The sequence below is a fragment of the Babylonia areolata genome, chromosome 31 (genome assembly GCF_041734735.1).
Source record: "Babylonia areolata isolate BAREFJ2019XMU chromosome 31, ASM4173473v1, whole genome shotgun sequence".
Classification (NCBI taxonomy): domain Eukaryota; kingdom Metazoa; phylum Mollusca; class Gastropoda; order Neogastropoda; family Buccinidae; genus Babylonia; species Babylonia areolata.
In genome coordinates this window covers 12,840,622-12,858,065 of record NC_134906.1, presented here as the reverse complement: position 1 = coordinate 12,858,065, position 17,444 = coordinate 12,840,622, and the positions used below count along the sequence as shown (strand labels likewise).

Here is a 17,444-nt window from a genome sequence, read left to right as displayed (position 1 = left end):
TGATAAACACACAGACAATAACGTTTAGTTGTGGATTAAAATAACAATGAGGTTTGATTCGAAGGAACCACTTTCGTTCTCAAATATGGCGCCATGTCTTCACAAATTTCCGTTTCCGTCGTCTGCAACTGGTCCATAACCATAGTTTCAGCACAAGGCAAAAGCCTCCCGTGTTATCAAAGCGGCACAGGCAGTCCACTTGAATTTCCACAGTTAATGTCCAGTTTTAGCTACCTAAATTCCTGGAGCGAAATTCACGGTATATTTCGTTTATATTGCAATGCAGGCATGAAATATAACATAAATAACAATCATTTGACCTTTTGTCATCCACTCTGAGTTGGTAAATTGTGGTGAAAATTGCTGTCATTACCCCTAACTAGCCTGATAACGACATCACACGCTTTCCAGTAACTGAAAATTTTGTGGCAGTACCTGAAAGCGTGTGATGTTATTATCAGGTTAGTAAGGGGTTATGACAGCAATTTTCACCACAATTTACCAACTCAGAGTGGATGACAAAGGTCAAATGACTGTTATTTCTGCAAAATTCATGCTGCATCGCAAAAGACATGAAACACACCATGCATTTAGCTCCAGGAATTTAGGTTGCTAAAACTGGACATTACCTACCCACGGATCCAGGGATATCATGTTTCCTCCCACTTGTGGACTAGTGACTGAGTTAGACATTTGTCTGATTGCACACACACACACACAAAAAAAAAAAAAACAACAAAAAAACCCCTGCAGTGTACACAAAATCATTGCAACCCCTCACCTTTCAGTCATTGCTAGGCCATTTAACCAAACACTGGTGAAAAGTCAGTAGCATAAAAACACAATCAATGCACAGGCCATGATAATCTCCGCTTTCATAACATGCACCTGGAGTGATTCTCATCTGCTAAATGTTGGCCCAAACCCAAGAAAAGGGCAAAGAAAAGGTATAATTTCCTGCCCCCCAAACCCCCACCTCTTTTCTCTCTCTCTCTCTCTCTCTCTCTCTCTCTGTACAGTCACTCAAGAAAAGATCAGTTACCATGTGACATCAGAAACTGTAACTGTACTGTTCTCAGAAGTCTCATTCTTGTCCATGGGAACTCAAAGCTAGTTCAACCAGCTTGCATTGCTCCCACAAAGGAGTCAGCTCCTGTGTCGATAGTCGCCTGCCTCGTTAGTCCCTCTCAGAAAGATCCAAAAACAGTGGAATACAGCTGTATTGACACTTTTGTTTTGACAAACGAGCTTTGTACCATTACTGACTGATAATGCTTTCTGCTTTCTTGTATTTAACCTTGATCAAAGATGTGTAGCAGAATGATGAATGTGTTCTCTTCTGACCAGCTGCCTGCCTTTAGAGTAGAATAGAATAGAATATATCTTTATTACCAAGTGTACCAGGGTCACAAGGAATATTGAGGAGGATAGTACATAACAAGGTACGAACATAAATCGAAAATCATACAAAAACACAGATACAGTAGAAATTAGGATACATACAAGTGCATATCAATATAAAAACTTGTGCATGCTCACACGTGCGCGCTCTGCACACACACACACACACACACACACACACACACACACACATATTTGAACAGAAGCTACATTTTACATGTGGATGGGGCTGATGACTAGATCTTCAGGTAGATGGTTGTTGATTGCACAATTCTAGTTATCATACTGGATTTGTTCGAGAGACAGGGTATGTTGTGGTGAAAACATGCTGCAGTTAAGGGTGGAGATTTTTCTTATCTCCATGGTCAACAGGCCAAGCACCTGAACCCATTTCATGTGTATAAAAATGCAGAAAGCCAAATGTGCACATTACAGATCCTGTAATCCATGTCAGCATTCAATGGGTCAGGAAAAAGGAATATATACCCAGCATGCACATCCCTCCAAAATGAGTATCGCTGCCTACAGAAGTAATTTTTAACGCAAAAGAAGACTATTATTTGGCAACACCAAATTGGTGTTACTCTTTTTATTAGTGGAGTGATGGCCTAGAGGTAACGCGTCCGCCTTGGAAGCGAGAGAATCTGAGACCAGGCCCTAAGGGAAATGAAATTGTGTGGACCAGCTTGTTGTGCATGCACTTGAGCATGACATTTTGAAATCTTCATCACTGGTGCTTATAGCCAAACCAAGTGGAGTGATGGCCGAGAGGTAATGCGTCCGCCTAGGAAGCGAGAGAATCTGAGCGCGCTGGTTCGAATCACGGTTCAGCCGCCGATATTTTTGCCCCCTCCACTAGACCTTGAGTGGTGGTCTGGACGCTAGTCATTCGGATGAGACGATAAACTGAGGTCCCGTGTGCAGGATGCGCTTAGTGTACGTAAAAGAACCCACGGCAACAAAAGGGTTGTTCCTGGCAAAATTCTGCAGAAAAATCCAATTCGATAGGAAAAACAAATAAAACTACACGCAGGAAAAAATACAAAAAAATGGGTGGCGCTGTAATGTAGCGACGCGCTCTCCCTGGGGAGAGCAGCCCGAATTTCACACAGAGAAATCTGATGTGATAAAAAGAAATTCAAATACAAATACATGGCACGATAAAACAGCCATGCACGTAAAAGCCCACTTGTAAATACAAATCAACTTTGGAATTGCAGCAGACAAATAGAGAAGAAGAAGCCAATGAAACAAATTACAAAAAAAAAAAATAATAATAATAGTAAAATAAAAAACAAAAACAGAATACATTTGAGCTTATTGTTGGTAAGAGGAAGTTGGGTTGGCCTGTCATCTTTTTTTTCCAATTCTTTTTTTTTTCTTTCTTTTTTTTTTAATAATAATAATAATAATAATAATGGATACTTATATAGCACACTATCCAGAAATCTGCTCTAGGTGCTTTACAAAAACGCTTTTGATAACATAAAACATTATATCTATGTTACATACGCACACCAAAATGAGACCACACACACACACACACGCACGCACGCACGCGCACACACACACGCACGCACGCACGCACACACACACACACACTGCATACATACATTTTAACATACATGTGTATCTAACAGCTACCCTAACAAATACGCACACATAGGCAGGCACAAACTTACATAAACACACGCGCACACAATACACATTCATATACATGCATGTAGTTGTGGACCTGCCACAATTGAACTTATTGCTGAGGGAAAAGGTGAGTTTTGAGACGAGATTTAAAAGATGCGAGGGAATCAGAATGACGGAGGTTATCAGGGAGCTTGTTCCACGTCTTTGGCGATTGAAAAGAAAACGATCTGTGTCCATAGGTCTTACTTCTGACGTGAGGTATCCTGAGAAGTCGAGTATCAGAGGAAGAACGGAGCTGGCGAGACGGGGTATAGATATGGATGAGTTCAGAAAGATACTTGGGGCCAGATCCGTTGACTGCAGAAAAGGTCAGAGTGGATAGCTTATAGTCTATTCGATCAGAAACAGGCAACCAGTGGAGAGACTGAAGGAGAGGAGAAACATGGTCAAATTTAGAAGCTCTGCAAATGAGTCTGGCAGCGTTATTCTGAATTCGTTGGAGTCTGTCTAACAGGTATTTGGGAAGGCCGGCAAAAAGAGAGTTGCAGTAATCCAATCTTGAGAGAACCAGAGAGCATACAAGTGTCTTGGTTGCATCGGTTGAGAGATAGTGGCGGATAGAGCTGATTCTACGCAGTTCCAAATAGGCAACTTTACAGATATTCGAAATGTGCTGTTGGAAGGAAAGAGACTGGTCCAGGATTACACCAAGACTGCGAACAGAGGGAGAAAGTGAAACAGGTGTGCTATTGATCAGAACAGAGTCAGGAAAGGAAGGATGTTGACGAAACTTCTTTGGACAGGTTATCATCAATTCAGTCTTATCATCATTTAATTGCAGCTTGTTGAGAGTCATCCAGTCCTTTAGGCCAGCAATGCACTCCTGTGTTTGAGTCACCAGTGCATCAAATTCAGCTATGGAAGCCGACTGATAAAGTTGATTTTTTAAGACAAAAGAGAGAACAAACATAAAAATATAATGTCCTAGTGTTTATATGAATGAATTTGACTACTTGTGCTAATTTTATTTTCCAGGCGTTTGTTGTTGTTTTTTCTTTGCCGCCCAGCATGCCAGATGGCATGACAAGCAGTAAATAAATAATTTGTTTCTTTGTTTTTGTTTTTCAGGTTATGCAGAATCAACACTGACAGGGTTTTTGGCCCTGATATGGATCTGTGTTACTTTGTATTTGTATTTCTTTTTATCACAACAGATTTCTCTGTGTGAAATTCGGGCTGCTCTCCCCAGGGAGAGTGCGTCGCTACACTACAGCGCCACCCATTTTAAAAAATTTTTTCCTGCATGCAGTTTTATTTGTTTTTCCTATCGATGTGGATTTTTCTACAGAATTTTGCCAGGAACAACCCTTTTGTTGCCGTGGGTTCTTTTATGTGTGCTAAGTGCATGCTGCACACGGGACCTCGGTTTATCGTCTCATCCGAATGACTAGCGTCCAGACCACCACTCAAGGTCTAGTGGAGGGGGAGAAAATATCGGCGGCTGATCCGTGATTCGAACCAGCGCGCTCAGATTCTCTCACTTCCTAGATGGACAGGTTACCTCTAGGCCATCACTCCACTTGGCTTGGCTATAAGCACCAGTGATGAAGATTTCAAAATGTCATGCTCAAGTGCATGCACAACAAGCTGGTCCACACAATTTCATTTCCCTTAGGGCCTGGTCTGTGAACTAATCATTGGGAATGTGTGTGTGTGTGTGTGTGTGTGTGTGTGTGTGCATGCGCGTGCAAACACACACACACACACGTGTTGTGTTGTGTTGTGTGATATGCATGAACATGTGTGTGTGTGTTATATTCTCTGCATATATGAGTCTAAGTGAGTGAATGAGAGAGTGAGAGAGAGAGAGAGAGAGAGAGAGAGAGAGAGAGAGTCATAAACACAAATGTAAATGTGATTTGAAAAACATTGCAAATGTAGCATTTCAGATGTATATATTGTGTGAAATAACTGAAAACATATTCCATATCACACATGTGCATTGCACACACACACACACACACACACACACACACACACAAAAAGATGCCAGTTTCTCTGGAGAGTAAGATATTCATTAAAAAAAAATTTTAAATATGCCCACAATGTTCAAATATAATAAACACATAGTTCAGTTTAGTACTTTTATTGAGCATCTCTTCATCATAAAAGAAAAAAAAAAGCAACAGAATAAAGTTAACATATCAACATTATATATATATTTATCATTTTTGTTCTCCTTCTCTGTCACATACACCACTTCAAGCATTATGCTATCAAGACACAAATTTCTTCTTTTAACCAATTAATTGCCACTGACAAGTGTGCTTGTCCTGTGAAAATCTCTCACCTCACAGTTCGGGTTGTCAGTCTCTGTTCTTTATTTTGAGATGGCATTACTTTTGTTCAGCAAAATCAACTGCACCACTAAAAACTACACTTAGTGTATAACTACATATCAGATTCACGCCACATTGACCTCAGTTCACCAAAGTTCAGCTGTAAAGTGATTAACTTTCACCACCACAGGTGACTTTAGTCAACTAGACAGTGCACCACCAATGACGATTTCAGTCAACATCACCAGCAGACGAGTGCATGGGAGCAGACATTACGTGTGCATGTGGGACTGAGTGGGTGAGCATGGGCAAGCATTTCTGTGTGTGACCGGAAGTGATTTTTAAATATTTTCTTATTTTACTTGGATTTCATCTATCTTAATGTTAATGTACTAATTTTATTGGCATGACATATGTTATGTGTGTGCATACGTGCCTACATCCATGTGTATGTGTGTGTGTGTGAGTGTGTGTGTGTGCATTTTACTAATATATACAATTTATTCCCTGGATGTTTTTATAAATGTATATCTTATGGTCTTAACGTGTGTGTGTGTGTGTGTGTGTGTGCGCGCGCGCGTGTGCACGTCATTTTATTAATATATACCTACCTTTTATTTGTTGGATGTTTTCATTTGTAAATATTGTTGTGCAGTACCCTACTGTATAACATGAGTATGTGTGTGGGGGGAGGGGGGTAGTCTATCGTCAGCTATTGGGAAATTTTATTTGACTAAGTTTTAATCTCTTTTTATGTTGCGCATGATAATTTTATACTGGCGTTTACAACGAGCCTGTGACTGCACAACTTAATTTCCATGAGGATTAATAAAGTGCTTTTGATTTGATTTGATGTTTGAAGGACCATTTTTCACATTGTAACAAGGATTGACAGCTGCAGCCAGTTTTGGTGGTGAAGGAGCAAAGTACCAAAAACTTCTTCTTTTTCTTCTGTGTTCGAGGGCTGCAACTCCCACATTCACTCGTATGTACACGAGTGGGCTTTTATGTGTATGACCGTTTTTACCCTGCCATGTAGGCAGCCATACTCTGTTTTCGGGGGTGTGCATGCTGGGTATGTTCTTGTTTCCATAACCCACCGAACGCTGACGTGGATTACAGGATCTTTAACGTCTGTATTTGATCTTCTGCTTGCACGAAGGGGGTTCAGGCACTAGCAGGTCTGCACATATGTTGACCTGGGAGATCGTAAAAATCTCCACCCTTCACCCACCAGGCGCCGTCACCGTGATTCGAACCCGGGACCCTCAGATTGACAGTCCAACGCTTTAACCACTCGGCTATTGCGCCCGTCTGTACCAAAAACAAAAACATCCAAGTCCTAATAGACCAACAGACAAATATGAACAGAGATTTGAATATCATGCAGCACCACTTATTTAACGTTCCATCATATCTTTAGTGCCCAGTGTTCAAATATAGAATGTAACTGCATAAACAACTTTTTTTTTTCAATACAACAAAGTACCTATAAGAGACACATATATATGAAGATACAGACAACACACATGCAGAATAAAACATCAACACAATAAAAATCAACAGACTGTTCCTGGTACAACATTGTTTTTAACATATATGGTTGAGATTGTAAGAAAATTCTATCTCTATCTCTCTCTCTCTGTCTCTCTCTCTCTCTCTATATATATATATATTATTTATCAGAAATGCATTCATTTCCTTTTCACTGTGTCAACAAGTCTCCTTAACTTTTGGTTTTCTGTGTTTTGGGCTCTAAGATTTTGCTGTTAGACCTCAACAGTTTACCCTCCAAAATGGAGTAGTGCTGCTTTTACAGCAAGGTAAAAACTGACATACACATAAATGTTGATCAAAATAAAAACAAATTAACAACGAAGTTACAGCCCACAAACCAAGAAGAACAGTAGCATTTCACTCACTGAATACTTCTTGTCAAAACAAAAAGAGGTAGAGAGAGAGAGAGAGAGAGAGAGAGTAAAAACGACAGACAGCTGACTTAAAGTCAGCCCATTGCAAAAGTGTGTATGTGGAATGAGTCGAAGATTTACAGTGTAATTACAGTTGATTGATTGATTGATGTGGATACTTCTATAGCGCCTATCCTCGGTCAGAGGCCAAGCTCTAAGCGCTTTACATACACGGCGACATTTGCACCACAGGCTGCCTACCTGGGTAGAGCCGACTGACGGCTGCCACTGGCTGGGCGCTCATCATTCGTTTCCTGTGTCATTCAATCAGATTTCAGACGCACACACATACACACTCAGACAGACATGTAACATTTTACGTGTATGACCGTTTGTTTGTTTTTTTATTTACCCTGCCATGTAGGCAGCCATACTCCATTTTCGGGGGGGCGCATGCTGGGTATATTCTTATTTCCATAACCCACCTAACGCTGACATGGATTACAGGATTTTTAACGTGTGTATTTGATCTTCTGCGTGCGCATACACACAAAGGGGTTCAGGCACTAGCAGGTCTGCACATATGTTGACCTGGGAGATCGGAAAAATCTCCACCCTTTACCCACCTGGTGCACCGAGATTCGAACCCAGGACCCTCAGATTGAAAGTCCAGCGCTTTAACCATTCGGCTATTGCACCCGTCACAATTCTGGTGCTTGCATAGACCATGATCAGAGTAATTACCCAAGACGATCCCATTGCATAATACAGCTAGCTCCACAAGCTAATGCATATTTGCAAAACTGCAGATTTATGCAGATCTGTGAGCAGCCTGCAAACAGTGCCATCAAACGACGACTGATTTCATCAAAACTAACATTCAGCTGACTGGTATCCTATTTTGAGGGTCTGGGACAAATGAACCAGAATTATAAATTTGGAGCTGAAAAACATGATTATGAACTATACAATGGAAATGTCCAAAATCCGTATGCACATTACTGATAGAATTTTTGAAAACAAACTCTCAAGACCATAGACAACCCGTAAGTATTTTGGTGCTATTTGCTGAAGTTTTGTGCACTGCAGAGGTAGATATTCTGGAACCTGTCATAACTGTACATGTTGTCATCTTGGTTCTTTCTCTTCCTCTTTCTCCACTTTGATTTCAGCTTCATCCCAAGGACCGTATATGTTACTGGAAAGACAGATCAAACAAAGAATTGAAAGCAAACCTTATTCTTGAAGAGAATTTCGCCTAAAACTCACATATCAAAATCTTTACAGCATTTGCTGATGCACGCACATGCACACACACACACACACACACACACACACACACACAAGCGTAGGCGCACACACATATTCACCATCATACCCACTCATGTATGCATGCACACACATTCTCTCTCTTGAGTTTATTACTAACTTTCGTTATCTTTTAGTTTTATCTATCTCTTTCTCTTCCAGGCTAAAATATCTCCCTCTCTTTTAAATGACTCTCATAATATGATCTAAATACCGTAACTGATATAAAACAAATATCTACAATCTGAATTCTTACAGAAAGTAATGATACAGAACGTTAACAGGGTTATCATGAACACAAAAGCATCACAAATCACAATAAATCAACAATACTAAATTAATTATACAGCTACTATCGGACAACTCAAAGCATTAAAAATAAAAATTCACAACAAATTTACACTTCTTGAACTGTGAGTATAATCAGTAATTCACAATCAATAAACGATACTGCTATCTTCCAATTAATGTGTAAAACATGCATCAGATTCAAGATTGAAAAGTACAATTCAAAGATCAAATGCAAAACGGATATTTTCAGAAACAGACAGAGATATTCCAAACCAATAATTTACCTTAAAGAAGAATAACATTCCAACATAATCAATAATATATGCTGAGAAATACTTTCCCATGATAAACCTCATGTGTATTTATGTATTATCTGTTCTTTCTTTATATTCACCTTGTGCAAAAAAAAAAAAAAAAATTAGCAAATACAATTTTTCATGATTTTCAAGCTCATGAGTGTCCCATATTCAGTATTGCTTTGTTTATTTAACTGTTTATTCATTTGATATTTTAATCATTGAGTAAAAAAAATCTTGTAAAAAAAAAAAAAATTCTTTTAATGATTTAAGAACACTATAATATGGCAGAGTTAGATGTCAAAAGTTTAGAAAATACAAAAAAAGTTTTAAGAAATAAAATAAAATATTGACTCTTTATAACAATGCAAACTGATGAGCTAGGCAGGACAGACAATTGTAAAAAAGACAAACGCTACAGTGTACAGGAAGGTTTAAAAAAAAAAAAATAAAATAAAATACTGACTTTTCATAACATTGCAAACTGAATGAGCTAGGCAGGACAGACAAACGTGATAAAGGCAAAAGCAACAGTGTACAGGAAAGTTAGAAAAAAAAAATGATAAGATGAAATACTGACTTTTTAAAGCGTTGCAAACTGATCAGCCAGGCTGGACAGACAAACGTGACGAAGAGAAAGGCGACGGCGTACAGGACAGCACCAACTGTCGTCATGGAAGCCAGGGCTGAGAATGTGGCTGCTGTAATTGTTGTCGTCATGGATAACTGACCTCGTATGGAAAAATATCTCTGGAGAAAAAAACAAGAAGGAATCTTTAAACTTCAAGTCAATTGACAAAGGAAACATGACTCGTTTCAACACAAAAACTTCATTATCTATTCTTAAAAGATCTTTTATACACGAACATACACATACTCAAACAAACATTGAGAAAAGTGTGCGAGTTATCATAGCTGTAGTGCTGTTTCTATGGCAACATTACAACTGAAGCTTTCATAGATATGTGCGTTTATGACTGTCCATCCATTTTAGTCGTACCTCTGTGTGAATGTGCCCATCCCCACCCCCCACCCACCCCCAAACAAAATCAATAAAGAATATACTTAAATTGCAAAGAATAACAATATTGAAAACTGTACGGTTCAGAAATACACCCACCCACCAATGCCCTACAAAGCAAACCTACCTGCAAGCGGCAGCGCAGCACTGGCCAGAGGGCGAAGAGCTGAAAGGAGAAGGTGACGGTGGCAAAGGCATGCCACGGTGTGTGGAGACGAGATGCCAAACACACTGACGCAAACATGGCGGCACTCAGTGACAAGGCACCCGGCACCCTGCAACAGGTTGTCGCTTGTCTGATATCAGGAGGGTGGGGAGAGGGAGGAGGGAGGAATGAGCGTGTGTGTGTGTGTGTGTGTGTGTGTGTGTGTGTGTGTGTGTGTGTGTGTGTGTGTGTGTGTGTGTGTGTGTGTGTGTGTGTGTGTGTGTGTGTGTGTGTGTGTGTGTGTGAGTGAGTGAGAGGGGTAGAGAGAAATAAAAAGAGAAAGACTGAGAGAGAAAAAGAGTGTGCGTGTGTTTGTGTGTGCATGCGCGTGTGTGTGTGTGAGGGAGAAAGAGAGAGAGAAAGAGAGAGAGAGAGAGAGAGAGTGTGTGTGTGTGTGATTTGTGTGTGTGTTTGTGTATAAGAGACAGAGAGATACTTTCATGAATCATCACACACTTTGCACAAAGCCTTGCAGAATTCAACGCACATGCACACAAACAACACACACACACACACACACACACACACACACACCACAAAATCTGCACAAAATATCACAGATGTTTTGAAAGGAACTAATAATAATAATAATAATAGTATTTATAAAGCGCTGCATCTTGTGCAGAGACAAATCTAAGTGCTTTCACACCAGTCATTCAAACGCACGCATAACTCTAAAACTGAAGAAACTGAATACAAGGAACAGGTAGGGGTGGGAGGCTATCTTGTGAAGAGGTGGGTTTTCAGGCCAGACTTGAAAGAGCTGAGTGTGGAGACCTGACGAAGCGAGAGGAGTTCATTCCAAATACAAGGTCCAGAGACAGAGAACTCAAATTTTGTGGGGAAAAAAAAAAGTATCACAGGCTTTAAACAAGGAGCTACAACAAAGAGCGGGCCAGACTAAGAGGGGCGTCTTTTCACTGTTAGCCGCGCGAAATTTGGCCAAACAGAGCAAACCATAGGCCTAGTTTGCATCAGTTTGACATGGTACAGTATATGACACCAAAAAGATTTTTTTTTTTTCAGAAGAAAACATCACCAACCATACAAATGAGCCAAAACTGTTGCAAAGTAAAGAATCACAGGCTTTACAAAATAAATGTTTTCCTCTCAGAAAGCTCTGGACTAACATATCTTACTGACTCTGAAAGTGCTTGAAAAAGCGCATCTTCCAAATAAAAAAGAAAATCCATTCAGCATGTCCGTAGGTTGACAACAGAATGATATAAACAAGAAGTCAAGCACTGATGGGTTGCTGCTGTGATCATGTCTGCATCTTCAGCCAAGTGGAGTGATGGCCTAGAGGTAACACGTCCGCCTAGGAAGCGAGAGAATCTGAATCACGGCTCAGCCGCCAATATTTTCTAGACTTTGAGTGGTGGTCTGGATGCTAGTCATTCAGATGAGACGATATACCGAGGTCCCGTGTGCAGCATGCACCTAGCGCACGTAAAAGAACCCATGGCAACAAAAGGGTTGTTCCTGGCAAAATTCTGTAGAAAAATCCACTTCAATAGAAAAAAACCAAATAAAACTGCATGCAGGAAAAAATACCAAAAAAATGGGTGGTGCTGTAGTGTAGTGATGCACTCTCCCTGGGAACAGCAGCCCGAATTTCACACAGAAAAATCTTTTGTGATAAAAAGAAATACCCCAAACAAAAAGTTGATGTCGATTCTCTGACATCATCATCAGAACTGTCTCAACAGACTGACAGGACAACAAATACGCTTGCAGACAGAAAAAGTATTTACATTTTTTAAAAACATGTGGTGCTGCACTGTAGCAATGTGCTCTCCCTGGGGAGAGCAGCCCAAAATCTCACACAGAGAAATCTGTTGTGACAAAGAGTAATACAATAAAATACAATACAACACACCACAACACAATATAATACAATACAATACAACACAATACAATACAGTACAACACAATACAATAGAGTAAATCAGTTTCAATTTTTCATGGAGACATCACAGTCAATGCAATCCTATCCTCCAGCAGCACCACCTGTTTGGAGCGGCAGTGTAGTCATGGAAGAGGAGGTTGGCAACCAGTACAATACAACACAACACAACTCAACACAATACAATACAACACAATACAACACAACACAACACAATGCAGTGCAACACAGTCAATGCAATCCTATCCTCCAGCAGCACCACCTGTTTGGAGCGGCAGTGTAGTCATGGAAGAGGAGGTTGGCAACCAGTACAATACAATACAACACAACACAACTCAACACAATACACAATACAATACAACACAATACAACACAACACAACACAATGCAATGCAACACAGTCAATGCAATCCTATTCTCCAGCAGCACCACCTGTTTGGAGCGGCAGTGTAGTCATGGAAGAGGAGGTTGGCAACCAGTACAATACAATACAACACAACACAACTCAACAGAATACACAATACAATACAACACAATACAACACAACACAACACAATGCAATGCAACACAGTCAATGCAATCCTATTCTCCAGCAGCACCACCTGTTTGGAGCGGCAGTGTAGTCATGGAAGAGAAGGTTGGCAACCAGTACAACACAACACAACTCAACACAATACAATACAACACAATACAACACAACACAACACAATGCAATGCAACACAGTCAATGCAATCCTATTCTCCAGCAGCACCACCTGTTTGGAGCGGCAGTGTAGTCATGGAAGAGGAGGTTGGCAACCAGTACAATACAATACAACACAACACAACTCAACAGAATACACAATACAATACAACACAATACAACACAACACAACACAATGCAATGCAACACAGTCAATGCAATCCTATTCTCCAGCAGCACCACCTGTTTGGAGCGGCAGTGTAGTCATGGAAGAGGAGGTTGGCAACCAGTACAATACAACACAACACAACTCAACACAATACACAATACAATACAACACAACACAACACAATGCAATGCAACACAGTCAATGCAATCCTATTCTCCAGCAGCACCACCTGTTTGGAGCGGCAGTGTAGTCATGGAAGAGGAGATTGGCGAGCAGCATGATGGTGGTCATGGCATAGATGGTGTCCGTGCTGATGGTCTCCGTCAGCGACACCAGCACCGGGGACAGAATGAAGCTGATGCCCAGGAACAGCACAGCCGTCTTCACGTCGTCCACATCTTTTCACAGTGACAATAACGTAATCAGCAAGCATCACTGGCGATATTATTATTATTCTGTTTGTTGCATATATCTGTTATGCATGTGTGTGTGTGTGTGTGTGTGTGTGTGTGTGTGTGGGCATGTTTTACATTTATTTGCTTATCATCATTGTCTGTGTGTGTGTGTGTGCGCACGCGTGCTTAGAGTTGACTTCATCAAGATTTTGTGCCTTATAAATATTAGTAGTAGTAGTAGTAGTATTTTTATGTATTTATGTTTTGTTTTGTTTTTTCTTTTTTTTTTTGTTTTTTTCTCAAGGCCTGACTAAGCACGTTGGGTTACGCTGCTGGTCAGGCATCTGCTTGGTGTGTGTGTGTGTGCGTGTGTGTGTGTGTGTGTGTGTGTGTGTGTGTTGTGTGTGTGTGTGTGTCCAACGCCTAACCAATTCTGCCATGCACCTCCCACATATGCAAATATGCATGTTATACACACCAAATATAAATTAAAAAAACCCCAGATAAATCAATGAGAAACAATAAAACCCAACAATTAAAAAAGAACAGGAAGGAAAACAAGAGATTCCCTCCCTGCCCCCCTCCCCCTCCACTCCCACCCCCCTCCAAAAAAGAAAAGGAACAACAACAAAAACCTAACAAACCACACACATAAACACACTGAAAACAAACAACAACAACCAAAAAAAGGACAACAACCAAAAAAAAAACAAAGTTGCGCATGCAAGTTAGTGAACGATAATGCACATAAAACGAGAGATTACCAAATAGTTTGAACTTAACTACCACCTATGTCAACGTACATGTTCTGTTTGACCGGTCCTCAAGTGTGTTGTCAGTCACCAGAATGTTGACGAAGTACAGGGCTAGTGTCGCAAGGGAGGTTACCAGTACCAACAGCTGGGGAGACAACCACTTTTCCTCCATGTACATGAAGCTGACCACAAATATGCTGACACTGAAAATGAAATAATAATCATAATCATGTGACATCAAAAACAACAGTAACATATCAACAATGATAATCCAGTTTGAATATGATTATCAACATCATTCTGGAAAGATTCCCCCCCCCCCCCCCCCCCCCCCCCCCCATGACCTATTGGCGTAGACTCCAGCAGGGGTCTGATTCTGGTCCTGTGCAAACTATTACCTTGCTCATGCAGAAAAATCATGGCTAGTAACCTCCCTTTGTACATTACCTCCCATCTGCATGCCTCTAGAGCGTCCTCTGTTCCAGCAGCCATCTTCCCATTCTTGCAACCTAAAATTATGCTACCTGACCTAGCCAAACACAAGATTTGAATAATTTTAAAAAAACCAAAAAACACCCGAAAAATGAACTAATCTGCTGAAGGGTCTGTTCTGCTCTGATATATGAATGTAAAATGGCCAAGTAACATCCTAGTAGGGAAAGTTTTGTCTGCTTACACCCTCAAAAGCAATGTTCGAATTGCCCTCCCATTAGGCTTACACGCTCTCCAGCAACCAAACTAGGTTCCAGTTGAAGTTGAACACTCTCCAAATTAGAGTAATTAGTGAACACTCTCCAAATTAGAGTAATTAGCATTATTTAATCAGTTGATGACCCACTATGACAAAACTTTCATTCGGGTCTACATTCTGAAGTCATGTTCTCCTGCAAAGCGGGCTGTAACCTTAAAAAGGTCCATCAAAACTCTAAACCTAAAATTTTGAACAGGTATAAATGCTAGTAGCAACAATAAATAAAATAAATACACTTTTATTGTGCCAAATCTTTTGCAGAGACAAATCAAAGTGCTTGCACACCAGTCATTCACATGCCAGCACAACACTTATACTGTGTTTAAGTAAACTAATTCCCACTAGCTGTCAATTCCATCAAAATCATTTCAGCCAGTAAAAGGCAAGGAACGCAAGTGAAATGATACCGTGAAAGAAAATATCTGAACAAAAACTAGGTTTTTCTCAGACAATAGAATGTCCTCTTGCCAATTTATATCATTAACATAAAAAATGAAAAAAGGCTGAGTGTCAGAACTGGCACAAGTGTTTCCTAATTTTACCTGACAGAAGATTTCTATTTTGAAAATATGTCTGAAAATCAGAAGTATGCTGCAGTCATCAAATAAGCATTAGAACCCAATAGAAGCAATGAAAACACATAAAAAAAAACCCAACAAATTAAGACAAACATCTATTGACACTTGCAACTCCATACTGATGGAACATGTTCATGGAGTTGATGGCTTAGTGGAAACATTCCAACTAGGCAATGAGAATCCACACATTTGAGTCTGCACAGAACAGAATGTTAACTCTCCCCCTCACAAGACCCTGAGTAACAGTCTATGTACTAGTCTTTCAGATGTGATGATAAATCACAATCTAGTGTGCAACATGCACTTAGTGTACGGATCTAATATTAAAAATAAACACAAGTGAGCTGTCCCAATCAAAATCATGAGGTAAATTCCACTCTGATAATAAAACACTCATGCATATGAAGACAGGCAAACTATAAAATTTCCAACAGAGAGCTGACTGAATTCCATGCAGAGAAAACTGCTGTGACTGATGTATAGGTAATACAGTAAAATACAATTACAGTACACATGTTTACCTGCTTAGCTGTTGGGTGATGGCTCCAGATTCTACCAACAGTGTCTGATAGGAGTAAGTTCTTGTGTACACTGCCCATAAAACAACACAATAAAAATGCAGAATTGAATGATCAGCAGATATTTCATCATCTTTTTCATGTCAAATGATCGGTATAACTATAAGGACAGGCCCAGCACTTCCTTTTTGAGGAATTGTCTGGGTTTGTTCCAATGTACCTTTTATTTACCTGTGTGCTATTTGAATCACTAGTATAAGCGCACTGACTTGAAGTTGCGTACCTTGTGAATGGACAGAGTTACCACTCTTCTATTTGTTAATCTTTTTCAGTCTTGACTTTTTGATATGATAAGAAGAAATACTTGTCAGTGCTGCATGTAAAATGAAAAAGAAAACAAGAGACCATCAGAGAAGACAGTTATTTCTTGAGTTTACTAATTAATTTTTTGTTTCATTTTTTGGAACCAGGATTGTCACTTGTGTGTGTGTGTGTGTGTGTGTGTGTGTGTGTGTGTGTGTGTGTGTGTGTGTGCGTGCGTGCGTGCGTGCGTGCGTGCGTGTGTGTGTGTGTGTGTGTGCGTGCGTGCGTGCACGCATGAATGTATATATATATATATGTGTGTGTGTGTGTGTGTGTGTGTGTGTGTGTGTGTGTGTGTGTGTGTGTGTGTGTGCCATACATGGAAGGAGACGGTGCATGTGGGGAGACGGTCGTTTGTACATGGTTGCATTTGTGCACATAATGTGTGTGTCAGTGTGTTTGTAAGTTTGTATAAAAATTTATTCAAATATGTGCATGTGTGAGCAAAATTGTCTATCGTGTCATATTACTTTGAATTTTCTGATGCAAATTCATCAGATCTACTCACGGTTCTTTTTCAGCTCGTCAAGAAACGATTCATCAACGTAATTGTCAGGAACTCCTTGGTTTTCGTACAAAATTTTTCTCCATTTTGGAACACCCGCCATCTTGACGATCATGTGACCATTGTAATCCTGTCGACTGCTTTTTCACTCAAAAAGGATTTTGTATGGTATTTTCACAGTTCAATTGCCATCTGAAGTAGAAAAGCTGTGGACATGATTTATTCGCCGTCGATGGAGCCAACAATACAGACATGAGGGAGTTGTGATAATGTTGATCATTCGTTCACCAATCCAACTTTTTGATCGTCTGGTCCTTGGAAACCGCGAGTAAAAACAAAGATGGCCGATTAGTTTATTTGAGCAGCAAAAACAAGACAGTCTTTCTTCAGCTGGACTGTGCAGGATACGG

General features: G+C 40.1%; 1 protein-coding gene across 1 annotated transcript; it reads right to left on the bottom strand.

Moving 5' to 3' along the window:
• Window positions 1-5,190: 5,190 nt before the first annotated feature.
• On the bottom strand, window positions 5,191-17,184 carry LOC143275851 (phosphatidylinositol N-acetylglucosaminyltransferase subunit C-like). The gene is made up of 7 exons (XM_076580142.1): window positions 17,038-17,184; window positions 16,170-16,239; window positions 14,368-14,522; window positions 13,399-13,567; window positions 10,335-10,482; window positions 9,767-9,936; window positions 5,191-8,489 (listed from the first exon to the last, which is right to left on the bottom strand). Exons 1-7 carry the CDS (start codon window positions 17,147-17,149, stop codon window positions 8,420-8,422), a joined length of 894 nt encoding a protein of 297 aa, XP_076436257.1. The 5' UTR covers window positions 17,150-17,184; the 3' UTR covers window positions 5,191-8,419.
• Window positions 17,185-17,444: the final 260 nt, after the last annotated feature.

Coding starts and splice junctions, on each gene's coding strand:
- LOC143275851 (XM_076580142.1), bottom strand. CDS start 17,149: ATGATCGTCAAGATGGCGGGTGTTCCAAAATGGAGAAAAATTTTGTAC. Junction 14,523..16,169: donor ATCACCCAACAGCTAAGCAG/GTAAACATGTGT, acceptor TTTCATTTTCAG/TGTCAGCATATTTGTGGTCA. Junction 9,937..10,334: donor TGCTGCGCTGCCGCTTGCAG/GTAGGTTTGCTT, acceptor TTTTTTCTCCAG/AGATATTTTTCCATACGAGG.